The sequence below is a fragment of the Paramisgurnus dabryanus genome, chromosome 17 (genome assembly GCF_030506205.2).
Source record: "Paramisgurnus dabryanus chromosome 17, PD_genome_1.1, whole genome shotgun sequence".
Taxonomy (NCBI): Eukaryota; Metazoa; Chordata; class Actinopteri; order Cypriniformes; family Cobitidae; genus Paramisgurnus; species Paramisgurnus dabryanus.
The window spans coordinates 11,846,676-11,864,931 of NC_133353.1; the positions used below are offsets into that span (position 1 = coordinate 11,846,676).

The 18,256-nt window shown below is 37.9% G+C and overlaps 1 protein-coding gene across 4 annotated transcripts; it reads right to left on the reverse strand.

The window, feature by feature from the left end:
- Positions 1-70: 70 nt before the first annotated feature.
- On the reverse strand, positions 71-9,928 carry LOC135787461 (CUB and zona pellucida-like domain-containing protein 1). Of its 4 annotated transcripts, XM_065297439.2 has the most exons (22): positions 9,792-9,928; positions 9,662-9,688; positions 8,593-8,685; positions 8,372-8,422; positions 8,170-8,271; positions 7,812-7,856; positions 7,558-7,593; positions 7,394-7,429; positions 7,230-7,265; positions 6,686-6,836; positions 6,262-6,446; positions 6,043-6,141; positions 5,824-5,877; positions 5,625-5,726; positions 5,291-5,335; positions 5,058-5,202; positions 4,567-4,778; positions 3,348-3,523; positions 1,136-1,527; positions 670-922; positions 547-591; positions 71-172 (listed from the first exon to the last, which is right to left on the reverse strand). In XM_065297439.2, the coding sequence occupies exons 1-21, from the start codon at positions 9,844-9,846 to the stop codon at positions 574-576; spliced, it is 2,313 nt and encodes a 770-aa protein (XP_065153511.1). In that variant the 5' UTR covers positions 9,847-9,928; the 3' UTR covers positions 71-172; positions 547-573. The 4 variants fall into 4 exon arrangements, with proteins under 4 accessions (XP_065153511.1, XP_065153513.1, XP_065153512.1 ...); XM_065297441.2 differs by lacking the exon at positions 7,394-7,429; XM_065297440.2 differs by lacking the exon at positions 7,230-7,265.
- Positions 9,929-18,256: the final 8,328 nt, after the last annotated feature.

Genomic DNA, 18,256 nt, shown 5'->3' on the forward strand with positions numbered 1-18,256 from the left:
AACGAGGGTTACATACGTAACCGAGACGTTTCTTTACAAAGAACAAAAGAGGCAACAATGACAAAGCAAAGCTGTTGAGAATATTTTATTGATTTTGATTTAGATTCATTTGATTAGTTAATAAAGATTGATTAATGTTATAATCAAGAGTCTCAGATCTGAAGACGATCACTTAAAGGCGCTCTAAGCGAATAATGTGCGACGTCACTTCCTGTTGATGTTTGAACTGTTTTCAAACAGACAGAGCGTAGCTAACTCCTCCCCCTCCCCCTCCCCCTCCCTTCCGTGCTTTCATGAACGCGCCCAACCCCCACCCCCAAATCCTTCTTGTCGTTTATTGGCTGGAATACTTTGTTTAGTTTTGTGCTGGCTAGGTTTGGCCATTTGTTGATATGGCCGTTTGTGAAGCCTGGGCTGTCTACAGAGATCGCGTTTTTTTACAGTTTGATCAGGAGACAGGCAGCAAGCAGATAGTGAGGAGATGTTTCCGGTATGTAACAAAAAATGTTTTATGGTCTAAAACGCTTCAATTCGCTTAGAGCACCTTTAATTGCATTCTTTTCCCATGCTGCTTCACACCAGGCTTTCAACCTGGACGGATAGATAAATGTAAAGTCAGAAAGGCTGAATATTAATAAATCATAAATAAGGAATTTGGGTAAAGGTTACCTTCTGATCTCGGAGTTTGATTGGCCCCAGTATCACAGTATTGGTGTAGTGGTTGGATTCAAGGGACCTCTTGCGTCGCCATCGGCAGCCCTGGCGACACCGAGAGTTGTAATCATTATCTGGGCAAATGATCACCTTACACTGCAAGTACACAGATGCGTGAGTCCGAAGAAACTTAAAAGCCTTGAAGTGGAACCGAGCGTAATACTGCTGACCGTTGATGTAGGAATAATATGTGCTGTCTCTGGAGCATCTGAAAGAGTAAACGTCACAATTTACATTACAACTAATTGTTTGAGCAATTGATGGAACTTATTTAGAACAGGAGCAACAGCATTTTTTCTGTTTTTGTACTTGCTTAGAGGCAATTTATAATAATGCTGTTTCATATGGTGGAGGAAGTTACATACATTTTTTTATATCAAACGCTGTCATTAAATATATAACATTCTCTAATTGATCTTACCCATTACGCAGCAGGTTATAGGAGTGGGCTTGGAAGTCATTTGGATCTGGAGATGCAACACATGTGTCCAGGAAGAGATTCAGACTCCTATCAGCTCCATTTAGCTGTACCTGAACATACAAGTTCTGGTTAAGATTCACCTCATACGGAGAGTCATAAATTTTTTGGTTGAAACTGCTGGAGCTGTAGAAGCCCATGCTGGCATTGAAGTGACCCGTTCCCGTGATACTGGCATTGAAATTTTTTCTGGTCTTGTAGAGTATCTGCACCATAGTCTCCGGCTCCATTCTGCAGCCCACACGTAACAGAAACTGTGACTGACGGGTGATCTCATCTGACTGAGACTCAGATGCACGCACATTGTTAGTGTAAGTCACACAACCATTCCTTATCTAGAGAGGGAAATAAAGTGGGGAATGATGTTTTCCACACACATAATGCAGTTGCTGATAAATTTATATATACTTCAACTAGGGATGCTCCCATCGATCGTCCGCAGATCGGAATTGGCCGATAACGGCATTAAATGACTCGATCGGTATTAACTTGCCGATTTCATGAACCAATCTTTCTGTTTACTTTTGTCATCATAGGACTCCTGAATGCTGCTGCAATTGGAGACCATTTTTAAGCAGTGCAAGCATTTTTATAACCCGTTGCTTGTGTTTGACGTGCAGATTTGGATTTTTCTCTTTGCCTACAGAGATATGTGTATTTTCTATGAGGACGCGCTCCGGTCCTAACAGCACAACGTGTATTCACATGCCCATCAAACAGCGTATACAACACATATCTATTGCGGCCAATTGCATCCTCATGCCGAAAGTTTATTATTTGGATGCATTTGAAAGTTTTGACCTTATAAACTGTTTTTCCACACAGCTGCTCTTGTCTGCATACACCCGCTGCGCGCACACACAGCAGCCTGTCATCAGTGCACGCGCACAGATCGATCTCTCTCACATCTCAAAGCTACAGTAACCCAATTCAGAGCCAATCCGCCCTATACGCAGGCTACGCGAGCTGCGTAGGGCCCCGCACCACTAGGGGGCCCCCTTGTTTTTACCTTCATGCAGCGCTGCACAGACCAGCTGGTGAGTGACATCATTGTGCCGCCAAAACCATTTGAAATTAAGGCCGTTTCAAAGGGTACGCGGCAAGCGGGGGAATTGCCACGAGCGGCTACAGCCTTCTTGTGTATAGTGGAAGCGTTTTGTGCAGCATTTAGTGAGAATATGTTTATCTTCAACGACGCCTGCCATGAAGAGCCGTGTCCTTAAAAGGGACCGTTTTTTTGGGTGCACAGGCAAGGCGTGTGGACCAACTCCGCTTCACCACTGTATCTGCCCCCGTTTTGCCGCTTTCCTCAAGTCTCCTATTGAAAAGAACTAAACACTCGCGGTTGCCGCGTACCGTGTGAAACATGCAGCTACACATGCGGTTGACACGCCTATCGACATGCGTCTTCATTTGGATATGGTTTAAAGCCATCGGCCCCGGAGCAGGAAATCAAGAGGTGAAGTAAAAAGATTAAGAACATATTCATGTTTTAAATTCCTATTTAGTCTAGACTAACCATGCAATAGATTTATAACAAACCCTGCAGTCCAAATCCCTAGATTCATTTTTAGTCCAGTCTGTTTAGTTAGAAACGCTTGTACACATTAATAATCAAAATCTTTCATATGCGTTTTAAAAATAAACACATTTTTCATGCAAGATATTATGTGACTCCTGTTAGCATTTTAAAACAATGCACATTAGGTCTAATGTCTGCATATTTAGAGAGTTATTTATGTATTTTGGTATGTTAATCTGTGGAGTCTGATCAGACAAAATCTTGAACAAAGAGTTGTTTGTTTTAGTTAATCTGACAGCTATTTTGGTTTTATTTTTTTCATAATTTTAAATTTGTTTCCCTGATATTCTACATCTCTTAAAAAATTATATGTTTGTAGACCTTTTCTAAGTACTAATGTAACAGATTAAGGGCTTTTGAGAAATGTGTCAAAGAAAGTATAGGCTACATGTGGCAAAAATGTACAGCTATAAGATAATATGTGTTTTAGTTAATATTTTGTTTATAGCTAAATTTAAGGAGAGACAGTGAGTGTTTTTTATGAACGTGATGACAGAAAAACTGATCGGAGCATTCCTAATTTCAACACATAATTTTTCACATGTCGATTTGACAACCATACATAAATCATACCTCTCTACCACTGCCGCATGTGTCGAGAGGAAAGCGGAAAACAACCTCTGTACTGGTAATGGTGGGTCTGCACCGATGGTCATCCACATAAAGGTCATTTCCATTGAATCCCAGTAAGTTCAGGTATGACAACTGAATGACAATGACCATGTTGTCTGAGGAACAATCCACACGACCTGCCGAGCAAAGGGTTACGTGCTTTTAAAGCGATTGTGTGCATTTGTTAAGATTCAGAAAAGATAAAGGGATTTAATTTAGAGGTCTTGCTTATACTAGATATAAGACATTTAATTTTATTTCAGTTGCTTGGATAATTGTATTGTGGTGTCAGTTCCTGTTTAACTACATACTGTATGTCTGATTTACAAAAGTGGTACTTTTGTGGTACAATTATGATAAACACACATCTGTGATCACAACTCTATAAACATTTTTATAAAGTCTATATTTATGTCTACGTCAGTCCATAAACGTTGATTGGCAACAAAAGCCTATAGTTGAATAATTATTTATTCCTGTTTTACTGTTTAATAAACATTCACATATTTTTACTTATTAAAGGTAAATTCAAATTCATTTCGATAACTCTTTTCACAGTTCCAAACTGATTAAAAGATATATATATACTACTGGTCGCAAGTTTTAAAACACTTGACTGAAATGTTACCTATGATCTAAAAAAATCTTTTCATCTGTAGGTATATGGTTAAATGCTTGAAATTACTTTCTTAGACAAAAATATAGCTGTGCCAAACCGATTGATTTAATTTATTAACTACTACAATTTTGTAAAAAAAATATATTTTTGAAATAGATAACATAGACCGAATATTGAAGGAAAAGCAACCAATAAGAGCACAGATTAGATGTGAACTCATTCAAAATTCTTAAAAAATCATCCTATGATGAAAGCTTCTTTAAGAAGCTTCTTAATAAAATAGGAAAAGGATGAGTGTACTTCAGATGATAAAACATAACAGAGTTTTGAATTATTTTGGATGCTTTTAGTCACCAACATAATTCCCACAGTTACATTTGTGTTATGCCATAGTTTGGAGTTTATTATTATTCTGTAATGTGTTAAAACTATATAAATAAAGAACGAGTGAGTGTTCCAAAACGTTTGACTGGTAGTGTATGTAATTTAAAACACTTCTGGTTGTTGTATTGTTTATACATTTTTATAACAATACAGTATATACCCTTCCCATTCCACTACCTTTATCCGCGGTCAGAGAGCTTGTGAACAGGGCCTTAAAACCACGGCTGACACCAGAGTAGTCACTCCTGAAGACAACAGTCATGTATTGAGAAGATGAGTGAAACGTCTCATAAGTGGTGTCATTGAAGCAGATCCTTCCCAGCTCTGGATAACCAGTGGAAGAACCGTCATGTACAGAGATATAGTCACAGGTGCAACAATTCTCCAGTCTGAAAAAGTCAAAAAACATGTTCCTGTCTGTAACGTTAAGTAAAGGCCATTAGCTATTTAAAATTAGATGTGCCATTTTATAGAAAATACATAAACACAGGAAGGAAAAATGTGTTCCTCAAGCAAGTTAAAAAGCATATTTGTTTCTACCTAGCGGTTGTTAGTGGTACTGCACAATCAAACTGACAAACTAGTCAACCAATGCATTTCTAAAGGTTAGATAGAAAATATAATTCAACCAACACTGCAAAGTCAGTCACAGGTAGTGTCTCACTCACTGTATATTATCAAATGACAGGACGATCCTCTGTCCTGGCTGAGCAGAGAGATGCCACACACAGTAGGCATTGTTATAGTAAAAGTTTGGGTAATTAGGACTGAAAAACTGTCCAGAACCATACAAATGTCCTCCACACTGATTTCCTGCAGGTCAGAAGAAATTAAGTATTGTCAGAATCAGACACAAGCATGATATTTAGATTTATATGACACAAACTTTTCATAATAGTACCTTCTGTCATGGCTGGCTGTAAAGTTGAGGCCACTGGGCAATACCCTGCATAAAAAGAGAAAAAAGACTGGTTGAACGGATTTAAATGAGCTTTTAGCTTGAGGCTGTATTTGATTTCAGGTGCACTTTTGTTTATTTGCATGTTTGTTTTCTATTTGTTTTTTATTTGTTTCTTTCATAAATCATGTACAATTAGAACAAATACTTTTACTATACCACTACTTTTTTCATAAGTAATCTTTCATAACCAATATAGTATTTCTATTGTATATCTATACATAATAATCTTATCATGTCAAAAAACCTTTCTTGAATTTACACTTAAGGAACTTACACTTAAAGTCAGGGCAACAGTTGCCATGGTACTGACATGAGCTGTAACATGAACATATGCCGAAGTCCATTCCACAGTTATACTGGCAAGAGTAATTCACATCTAGAGAGAAGAGATATAGATTTTGTTTATGATGATATAATAAAAGTTATAAACAGTTGTGGAGGTTGTAGCCACATGGATGGATGGACGGACAGACCTGTTGTTGCAGCAGGTGTTGCGCCTGGCCAGCTGTAGTAGTTGTAACAGTAGTCTTTTTTTTAAAAAAAGAGGAAAAAGTTGTACATTTAAAGCAATAAATCAAGATTAATTCTGCCTGATCCATCCCATTTTGAAAATTACAACTTCCCAAAACTTTAATCAAATTTTTGCATAAGCATTTGATCTTCAAGTGTCTGTTGGATCAAGACAAACTCACTTTTGTAGTCATGGCAACAGTTTCGCTTGTACCGGCAGGAGTTCTCACATGAACAAGTGAGAAGTTGATATCCACAGTTATACCTGCATGAATTGGAATCTAGAGAAAAGATACATAGATTTTAGCAATACTGATATTATAACAAGTCACCTGGCATTAAAAACTAGATTAAAATCTGTAGTATATGATACATTAAGTCATATACATTTCATCACATACCTACAAAGACCCAGTTTGCATGAAATCCTCTTCTCGTTTGACTGCCATCACTGTAGAAAACCACAGTCACACCATTCTGAGTTGATTTAAAAGATTGTCTCCTGTTCCCTTGAAGCTTTCCTAGTAAACGTCCACGTGAAGTATGACCATCAAATACTTGGATGTAATCACAGCATGTTTCCAAACTTAAGAGAAAAAGAAAATTATTTTATTTTATTATACAAATGTTTTGACACAATCTTTGAGGACACCTTTACAAAAGAATTTGCTAACAAATTTTGCAATTTGTTAATGTTTGTTTATTCTTCACGCCATTCCAGCATCTATATGGTGTGAACTGGTTAATCTGTAATTTTAAAAAGTTTAATTTGCATGTGGCAATGATTTAGAAGCAAACAAATACAATATAAGCACAATGTCATACTCAACATAGGTGAAGTTCAACAGCACTGTTCTTTGTCCTGTGCTGTGAATGGTCCATGTGCATCGTGCACCATTAGGATAGTTACTAGGGTACTGAGGGCTAACAAATTCACCCATCCAATCTTCCATGTTGCCACCACATCCGTTGTATCCTTATAAACAAGAACAGAGCAGAAAAGATTGTTACTTATTTCACAGACTCATTCCTAAAATAAACCATTTAGTACAAATGCATTAAAGCATTGATAGTCTATATATATATATATATATATATATATATATATATATATATATATATATATATATATATATATAAATATATATAAGTTCTAACGATGAAACACCAATTTCCCATCCAATGTAATGTTACAATTTTTACCTGTCCATTTCAATCCACTTCTCTTTTTTTTCTCAATGTTTTACAAAGCAAAGTATGCATGATTTAAAATATGAATTATGAAAATATGCATCACAATACTATATTGTACTAAATTGTATTATATTATGAAACACCAACGTCCAAATTAATGTTATGTTATATTTACCTGTCCATTCCCAGTCACTGGTTGCACTACTTGATGCTTTACAAAGCAAAATATGCATAATTTAAAATATGAATTATGAAAATATGCATTACTATACTAAATTGTACTAAATTGTATTATATTATAAAACACCAACGTCCAATTTAATGTTATGTTATATTTACCTGTCCATTCCCAGTCACTGGTTGGGCTACTTGGTGCTTTACAAAGCAAAATATTCATGATTTAAAATATGAATTATGAAAATATGCATTACAATACTATATTGTACTAAATTGTATTATATTATGAAAGACCAACGTCCAATTTAATGTTATGTTATATTTACCTGTCCATTCCCAGTCACTGGTTGGGCTACTTGGTGCTTTACAAAGCAAAATATGCATGATTTTAAATATTAATAATTTTGTATAAATATGAATTATTATATATTATATTATGAAACACCAACATCCCACTCAATGAAATGTTATAGGATATTTATCAATGCAATCAGTTGTCGTGAAAATACAAAATATGCATTACTTAGAATATCAAAATATGCATATTATGTTCACACAAACTACTTTGTCATTGTAGTACCTTTTGTCGTGGCTGGCTGTAATGTTGAGGCCACTGGGCAATACCCTGAGTAAAAAGAGAAAAAGACTGGTTGAACTGATTTAAATGAGCTTTTAGCTTGAGACTGTATTTGATTTTAGGTGCACTTTTGTTTATTTGCATGTTTGTTTTCAATTTGCTTTCTATTTGTTTTTTATTTGTTTGCTAGTTAATCATGTACAATCAGACCAAATACTTTTACTATTAAAATACTACTACTTTGGATTTTATGTTGACTTATAGCTTCATTTCATCAATCTTTCATAGCTAATATAGTATTTCTATATAATAATCTAATCATGTCAAAAAAACGTTTCTTGAATTTTTTCGAGGAACTTACAATTAAAGTCAGGGCAACAGTTGCCATGGTACTGACATGAGCTGTAACATGAACATTTGCCGAGGTCTATTCCACATTTATGCTGGCAAGAGTAATTCACATCTAGAGAGAAGAGAATAGATTTTGTTTATGATGCCATAATAGAAGTTATGAACAGTTGTGGAGGTTGTAGCCACATGGATGGATGGACGGACAGACAAACCTGTTGTTGCAGCATGTATTGCGCTTGGCCAGTTGTAGTAGTTACAGTAGTCTATTTAAATAAAAAAAAAAAGAGGAAAAAGATGTACATTTAAAGCAATAAATCAACATTAATTCTGACTGATCCATGCCATTTTGGAAATTACAACTACCAAAAACTTTAATAATTTTTTTGCAATAGCATTTTATCTTCAATTGTCTGTCGGATTAAGACAAACTCACTTTTGTAGTCATGGCAACAGTTTCGCTTGTACCGGCAGGAGTTCTCACATGAACAAGTGCGAAGTTGATATCCACATCTATACCTGCATGAATCTAGAGAAAACGAATGGGATGAGTTGCTACAACTTATAAAATGAAGTTTACAACTATATATTATAAGTTATAACAACTCGTCTATAGTCAAGATAAATACATTGAAATGACTTGCGAATAAATGAGTTGATTCAACATTAAATTTAAGGCAGAAAATATTTTTAACATTGTAGTAAATGTCCACAGGAAATGTGACCATCAAATATTCTGATGTAATCCAAATTTAAGACAAAAAAATATATTTTATTTTATTATACAAATGTTTTGACACAATATTTGACGACACTTCACAAAAACATTTGCTTATAAATTTTGCAATTTGTGTGTTTATTCTAAATGCCATTCCATTAATAAATAAATTCCGTTACACACTCATGCACCCGCACGCAACACACCCAGACGCAACACACTCATACGCGCCCACACGCAACACACTCATGCGCGCCCACACGCAACACACTCATGCGCGCCCACACGCAACACACTCATGCGCGCCCACACGCAACACACTCATGCGCGCCCACACGCAACACACTCATGCGCGCCCACACGCAACACACTCATGCGCGCCCACACGCAACACACTCATGCGCGCCCACACGCAACACACTCATGCGCGCCAACACGCAACACACTCATGCGCGCCCATGAATTATTTTTTATAAATATGCATTATTATATATTATAATATGAAACATCAATATCCCACTCAATGTAATGTTATAGGATATTTATCAATGCAGTTAGTTGTCTTGAAAATACAAAATATGCATTACTTGTTATGTTATATGTTCTGTTATGTTAAATGTTATGTTATGTTATATGTCATGTTATGTTATATGTCATGTTATGTTACATGTTATGTTAGTTATGTTATGTTATGTTATGTTATGTTATGTTATGTTATGTTATGTTATGTTATGTTATGTTATGTTATGTTATGTTATGTTATGTTATTTTATGTTATGTTAATTACCTGCTCTCCATGACTGACCGATTCTTACTGTAAGATTGCACAGACATGATATTTTAATTAAGCTTTTTTCACTGATAAATAGTTTCTATAATATGAAAATGTTTCTATTGCAGGTGAATAATTTTCTTACCTTGAAAGCTTTTAGCAATTAGAAGTACGTAGAGAAGAACATACAGAGGTTTCATTGTTCAAGTTGGTTTCTAAAAAAGCATATACCCAAAACTAGTTTAAGAAGGTTTTTGAAAAGTGATGAGTTCCGCATGTTAGTCCACGCTTCTGCTTTAGTGAGAAATGAAACAGAGACATCAGATGACATGGCCACATCTTCCTAATTTTTTCTGTACATTTATAATTTATTTTACTTTTCTAGCACAACTGTTCACTAATAACTAGAATAAAAATGTATTGCTTTAAAATAAAAGGAGGTACCTCTATAGGTTATGAATTGGTTTAGGCCAGTTCTAGGTTCAGCATTGAGGGGGGAGTAAATTGACAAGGACAATGTGTAAGAGTGGAAGAAAAATGCAGTAATTTTATTACAGCAATAAATTATTTAAAATATTTCATTCTGATCACAAAAGAGAGAACCACAGTTAAATATTGAGGAATATATAATAATAATAAATACACATAAATAAATAATAAAATAAATAAATAAGAGCTCTTTTCCCAAAGTTTCAAATAAAAGCGTTGCAATAAAATGATTAAAAGAAAAGAAATAGTCCTGTACCCGGGTATGTAAGGCAGTGGGGAACCTTCAGGGCCTTCTACGCCTTCAGAGAAGGCCTAAAATAATTAATAAAAAGATTTTTTATTATAATAATTCAAATAAATAATATTCAATAAAAATATGTTTTTACATTTTTAAATTTCTATTTAATTCAATTTAATACAATACATGTAATATATTTTCTCTCATCTATGTTCTAACGTTAAGCTTACTGTCAGGTTCATGTCATGAAAACATCTAATCCAATCAGAATCGTCTGTCTCTATTAAGGCCCGGTTATCTGGCTCATTCATTGGTTAGGACTTCATGAATCCCAGGGAAGGCCAAGCTATGTGTTTTGGTGTGGAGAGTGACGGGCAAATCGACCAATCACGTTTTGATTTCAAGTGGGCGGGCAAAAAACGAAACATTGTAAGCCTTCATGAAGTCCTAATCATGCAACAAACTGGATGCGAGCTGCCGTAAAACACCAAAGACGAAGATCATAGACCGTTAATATTAATACAGTCTAATGGCCCGAATTTCTGCGGTGAGAGTGGTTGAGGTAAATGGCGGAAAACGTGATTGACGTTGTGGCTAGCTTGATAGGGCTGAGGTAAAAACGAAATTACTTAAGCGCGTACTCGTGAAGAGCACAGATGGGAGAAGCGCGCGCAGAGGAGCCTGTGCATATGACGCGAACACGAGAAAAATAATGGGTTTAATTATACTTTTACTTCCTGACAGTTTCACTTGTTACGTGAGGATAGTAATGACTGACAGACGACGCCAAATTACATACAATATAATTTCCTAACTAAATCTGAGGGAATGCGAAAACATTCAAATGTTTTTTACCTCGCTATACCCGATGGGCAGGGCGGAGATACATTTTGGTAGCCCGACAAGAAGCCCCGGGACCTCGGGGTAGAGATTTTGCGAGCCCTGGATATATTATACCAACAGTTATAAGCCACAAGGAGGTGCACTGAGAACGCAGGGTGCTATATGTGAAAAAGATTAACAAGGTATTCTACAGCTAAATATATATTTCCAAAAAAATAAATTAAAGAACATAATTTAAGCTTGTTAAATGCAAATTTAAAGAGCCCCTGTCATTACAGAGCAGCAGAATCTGTATTTGTGTTTATCAGTTAAAGTAATTTTAAACTTTAAAACTGCATTTAAAGGCAGACAATGCCCATTCTGTAATTTAACTTTGCGTGCTCAGAATTTTTACACGTTCACTGTATGATTTAACGAAATACGAATAGCCTAGAATTATGGATGGAGAGGCATTTGCACTTCATTGCATATTTTGAAGGCCCAGCTGAAGTACCCATGGTTCGCCACTGATGTAAGGTGTATATGTCAGTGTATGTGTGAAGGCTTATCTGTGTCCAAGGAACACAGGTTGATCCAAGGGTAGAGTTCAAGGGGTTTGGTTGTCCAGTGTGAAAAGGAAAACCAGTTCAATCGAAATCCAATGGGACTGACTCGCCATCCAGTGTTCCAGCTCAGTGTTCCAGCTCAATAAAAAAAACAATCTGCATGCAGCAGTTTGAGAATACTAATTAACATCATAAATTAAATATCATAAGATCTCTTTAAATTTCAATTCAACTACAGTTCAACAAGTTTTATTAACTTGCATCGCTCGTAATGAGAGAGAGAAAGTGCCATTCTCACTCACACACACACAGGCTAATGTGTGCCCACCTCTAAACATTCTAATATTAATGTCACCTATCTCTTAGGAGTTTGTTAGCATCTACAGTCATATGCATATATATCAAAAATCATGTTATTCAATATATTAATTAATAACTTCTATATTACTCAAAAACATAAAAAACAATATTATCACAATAACAGATCAATAAAATAAAAGTAAATCTCCGATTGGTTTTTAATTAGTTAGTTCAGTTATCAGAGTAACATCATAGTATTTCAACTCACCGGAGTTTGGGATAAAACAACAGAAGTCTTCTAGCCTCAACAATATGTAGACAAAATATGTACAAGGAATGGTAAGATGATTCAGATTTAGAAAAGTAGTTAGATTATATTACAAAAGTATCATTTTTCTTAAAAGGGTTATCAATAACGTCTAATTACAATTCAAGTGGAGTCTCCAGAATGACAAACAAACCCGTCACCTATAGGAGATAACTGCACCAAAATAACAGTCTTTTCAAATATATTCAAAACCAAACCAGTCACCTTGAAGTTGACTATACCAAATTTAAAGTCTTTTATTAAACACTTCAAGCAGACCAAAAGAAAATAAAAATAAAAACAAATAATGTAAAAAGCTTTTTGTTCTTGCTATATTTATATTTATTCTGTGTATTAATATGTATATATTTATATAATTATTGAGCAATCTAATACTAAAGTTATGGTCTTAGTAACCAAACTTTAAGGTGGGTTACATAAGCAACTTTTTTCCATCCCACGTCTAGCCAATACTAGTTCACCAGATAGAAAGTCTTACCAATTATGTTTGTGTTACCCAATAGACTTTTCGTCCAGATATTCAAAAGGGCACTATGCCCGCGTCAGGGGTTCAATTTAATGAACAATTACACAGTATAACAATACATGGTTTCTTTTATTAGAAAAATTTAAAACCGCAAATACACTGTTCACAATAGAAGTGTTTGACAATAAATCAACAGAACAAAGACTTAAACAAACATTACACAAAACACTCAAAATGGCTGCAACCGGAATAACGGGCCTAGTTATTGATGGCAAGTCTCTGAATACAATTTAGTCACTCTCAGCAGTGTTATTATAAATCACATCTATCAGAAATGCAACCCACTCTCAGTGCTCACAAGTAAATCCACGCAGGTATTTATCACTACACACACACACCACCCTCTAGAGGCCGGAGTGATATAATACGCTGGCCCGTTAACCAGGCAGAGAAAAAAAACAAAGAAAGAAACAACCAAAACTACAATCACATCAAAATACAAAGTAAAAGAAAAGAAATACAATCAATCCAAACACTTTAATACTGGGAAAAACAGTGGTCATTTCGTTACAAGCTGGCAAGTGAATTAGCTCTGTCAAACACAATTTCACATGATTAATATTGATACACAAGTTACTTTGTCACACAATTCCACATGATTAATACTAATGAACAAGTTACTCACAGTTACACATTTTCAAGTTATTAATACACTGCATTTAAAATATATTTTTATTATATAAACACTTCCATACAAAAATAATTATAAAAACATGGCAGCATTAAATTACCTTAGTTCCCATCCATTACATTGGAAAGGTAGCGTCGTAACAGTATTTTGCTGAAGCTTACAGCGTCTTGTTGTCACCTTCGTTATTTCCTCCGCTCTCGCTATTAACAAAAGTATCATATTACACACATCAACTGAATAGCGGAGTAAATTCTTACAGGCTCTTATTGGGTCACTCGCCAGCTCATCCAAACACACTGAACATCATGCATGCCACCTACCTAAAACATCGTCCAAGCCTCGCATGCAATAGGTTAGTAGAAAGAAAATGCACGATACAGTGCTTTTAGCCCAACAGCACCGTATCACCAACGCACTGCTGCTTTACAGAGTCTATATCTGCACGTAAACAAACGCGCATTACATTACATTACATTAACACATGTCATATACATAAGAGATAAAAACCTACCCAGACACACACAATGCACGACATCCAGGACAAATCGGTGGCATACACGATATTAGTCACCCCACAGAAGAACAGTTGTAAGAAGCGGTTGTTTGTAGCAGCACGCCAAACAGCCAGGTGCACACAATTGCTACGTCATCTGATGCGCCTTTTATCATATGCAGGCGGAACTTACATAGAAAGGTCTATAATGACGTCACCCATCATACCAACCCACTACACACACCCCCACAAAGAGTTTTCACCGTCCCGGTGAAGACTTAATACCCTTATTGCCAGGGTCTAAACATAATGGAATGGGAGTTTACCACAGCATCATTAGGCCCCGGGCCCTGGGACACCGATTGGGGTAATCGAAAAGGGTTTGAGTGCACCCCCGCAGTAGAACGGGAGGTGCGCCTTATGGGCTCAGGACTCCTTTCACTTCTACTATACGCATCACTTAAACAAGGCAAGTTACTACACCCTGCATCTTCCTGTATCTCAGACTCAACTCGTGACCCAAGGAAACTTTGGCCCACCCTCCCCATAACATTTTCCTCCCCTACACAACTTGGGTGGGAAACAACCACTTCGACAACCAAATCATCACTTTCATCAATTGGTTCGGTCACTTCCTCTACCACTGGGGAATGTATTCCTTCAGCTACTGGGGGCGTATGAACATGAGTGTCAGGGACAGGTTTTAATTCTGATCGATGGATGCACTTCGAGGAACCTACACCATCTTGCCTTTGCACTTCGTAAACATTTCCACGGGGATCCTTACATTCTATGATCTCCAATAAATTAGGGGCCCATGCATCTTGGATCTTGTTCCTCCCCAAAGGGTGGCTCCTACAGTAAACTAGCGTACCAGGGGCAAGTATTGTCACCTCACTGTCTGGCCTCTCTCCCTGAGTCCTCTCATCCAGATTTTTGCGTGCGCTCTCATAAACCAAAGCTAAATACTCTTTATGTTGTAGAACCCAATCGCTAACACTTCCTTCTACTAACTCTTCCCCAACAGTGCCTAACAGAAAATCAATTGGCAACTTTGGCTTCTAGCCAAACATGAGTTCATAAGGGGAATGCTGTGTTGATTGGTGAATGGTGGTGTTGTAAGCAAACAAGAGTTGTGGAAGGAATTGTGGCCACTTGCCCTTCTGTTCTGGGGGCAGGGTTCTCAACAAATCATGTAACGTACGATTGAAACGTTCGCACTGCCCATTCCCCTCTGGATGATATGGGGTCGTGCGGCTTTTCTGAATTCCGTAAAGAGAACATAGTTGTTTAAACAACTCACTCTCAAAACTTCGACCTTGGTCTGAATGTATGCGCTTGGGTACCCCATATACACAAAACCACTTTTCAACCAATACTTTAGCCACTGTCTTTGCTTTTTGATCTGAGGTAGCAAACGCTTGGGTGAATTTGGAGAACACATCCGTCACAACCAAAACATTTTCCTGACCGTTACTGGCTCGTTCCATCAAAGTGAAATCAATAGCAATAATTTCTAATGGTCTAGATGCAGTCAAACTTCCCATATAAGTGCGAAATTTAGGCTGTGTAGCCTTCGCCAGTACACACCGCTCGCATTCGCTACACCACTGCTTAACATCCCTCCACATCCCTGGCCAAAAACACCTTTCTCTGAGCAGGTTTGTGGTCCGCTCAACACCCTGGTGACCATGATTATTATGCACACTACTAAGAACCTCTGCCTGTAACACACTGGGGAGCAGCAGCTGTAAAACAGTCTCCCTTGCCGGAGGTAATTGCACCTCTCGATATAATACTCCCTCCCTCTCCCTAATGCGAGGCCACTGCTTCACTAGCTCTTTAAGTCCCTCAGGACCCTGCGCCACTTCCTGCTTGGAGGGCAACTCTCCCTTTGTCCAATGCTTCAAAAATAGTCCAATTACTGGATCTAACGCCTGAAGCACTGAAAGATCAGATCTTTCTCGTATCGGGACAGCATTTACGGCAAATGCACTCACATGGCAAATAGATTTCACTTGCTGTACAACCACTTCAGCCGGAACCACGGTCCCAGCATTACCCAACATCTGGCTACTGGCGGGTAAGGGAAGACGGGACAGCGCATCTGCATTCCGATTAGCTGTCCCTGGACGATACCGAATTTCGAAATCAAACAGTGCCAGTTGGGAAGCCCAACGCTGTTCTACCGCTGCCAATTTGGCCGTCTGTAAGTAACTCAGGGGATTATTATCTGTGTACACAACAAACTTATTCCCCATTAGATATTCCCTAAACTTCTCTGTTACCGACCACTTTAATGCCAAAAGCTCCAATTTCATTGAACTATAATTGGACATGTTGGTTTCAGAGTGCCGTAGACCTCTACTTGCAAATGCAATTGGTCTAGTCTGCCCACCCTGGTCCTGGGACAGAACTGCCCCCAGCCCACGGTGACTTGCATTGATTTCTAAGATAAATGGCTTTGCGAAGTCTGCGTATCCCAACACCGGGGCGTGCATCAACTTATTTTTCAAAGTCACAAATGCCCTCTCACAAACATCATTCCAGTGTTGCACCAAAGAACCCAACATTCTACGACTATGCTTTTTACTTCCCTGCAAAGATCCCACCAACTTATTCAAGGGTGCGGCCACGGACGCAAATGCTTCCACAAAACTACGATAATATGAGGCAAAGCCCAAGAAAGAACGCAATTCTGTTATGTTTCCAGGTCTTGGCCACTGAGAAACTGCACTAACCTTTTCCGGGTCCGTCGCTACGCCCTCTGCAGAAATAATATGCCCAAGATATCTTACTTCAGTCTGAAACAGATGGCACTTTTGTAGTTTTAACTTTAGGTTATATTTCTGCAGGCGCTCGAACACCATTTCCAAACGCTCCAAATGTTGCTGGAAAGAAGTTGAAAAAACAACTATATCATCCAGATATAGGAGCAACGCATGAAACCGCTGATCCCCAAATATTCTTTCCATGAGGCGCTGAAACGTGCTCTGCGCGTTGCACAATCCAAAGGGCATCCGAGAAAATTCAAAGAGCCCGAACGGAGTACAGAATGCAGTTTTTTCCTGATCTTGTTTAGCTACGGGGACTTGGTTATAACCACTAGCTAGATCTAAAGTGCTAAATAACTTAGCTCCAGCCAAGGCATCTAGGGATTCCTCAATCCGTGGGAGAGGAAAAGCATCTTTACGAGTTCTTAGATTTAATTGCTGATAGTCTACACATAGCCTAATGGAACCATCCTTCTTTTGCACAACGACAATTGGTGAAGCGTTTGGACTAGAACTTGGTTTCACCACCCCTTGATCTAACAGCTCTTGGATATGCATCTTTACCTGGTCATACTGAGATGGCGGTAACCTACGATAACGTTGTCGTACTGGAGCCTGATCCAATAAAGGTATCGTATGTTCTACCAATGGGGTACAACCCAAATCCCCCTCCCCACGGCTGAAAACATCACTGTACCTTTCTAAAAGGCTACGGGCTTCTGCTTCTTCCTGAACCACTAAATTTGGCCACGCTAACTGAGAAAAATCCACTGGCAGGAATTCTTCTACTGCCACTTTTTGAACTACAGCTACTTGTTCTTCTGTTGATACGTGCGTATTAAATTCTACATGTGTTGTTGGCTGTAGCGAAACCAAATGAAATTCACCAAGAACAGCCTTAGGCTGGATCCACCTATCTTGGGTCCCCACATTTACGACTGGCACGTCCAGTCTCCCACGGTTTACTGGCAAAAAGGCAGAAGATATAAGTAAATCACAAGGCAATTGGCAGTTTTCTAGAGGTAACGGCTCTAGCAACCCTGAAGCGAACGCCGGCCCCAAATCAGTACGACAAATGGCTGGAACAAATTTCAAAGTACCCGCTGGAACTAACACAGCTGGTCCCGGACGAACTCGAACTCGACCAATCAGCCCATCCTCATGAACACGGTCCAGCTGTCTACACTCCGCCAGTACAGCCTTCCATTCTTTGCCTGATGCTTTTACACTAGGGGCCTGAAACAAGGAGTTTCCATGTTGTATAAACAGTTCTTGATAGCACTGGTTAATTATATTCATCCCCAGTAAGCCTGGAACCTTTCCCATTTGCCCCTGCACCTGTAACCCATCTGCACTTTTCACTATTAAAATTCCCATACCAGGAAGTGACCTACCAAGAACTTGGACATCCACTTCTAAATAACCCAAGTATGGAATAGCAAG

Coding starts and splice junctions, on each gene's coding strand:
- LOC135787461 (XM_065297439.2), bottom strand. CDS start 9,846: ATGAAACCTCTGTATGTTCTTCTCTACGTACTTCTAATTGCTAAAAGC. Junction 6,142..6,261: donor TGCAAACTGGGTCTTTGTAG/GTATGTGATGAA, acceptor TCTTTTCTCTAG/ATTCCAATTCATGCAGGTAT. Junction 923..1,135: donor TATAACCTGCTGCGTAATGG/GTAAGATCAATT, acceptor TTACTCTTTCAG/ATGCTCCAGAGACAGCACAT.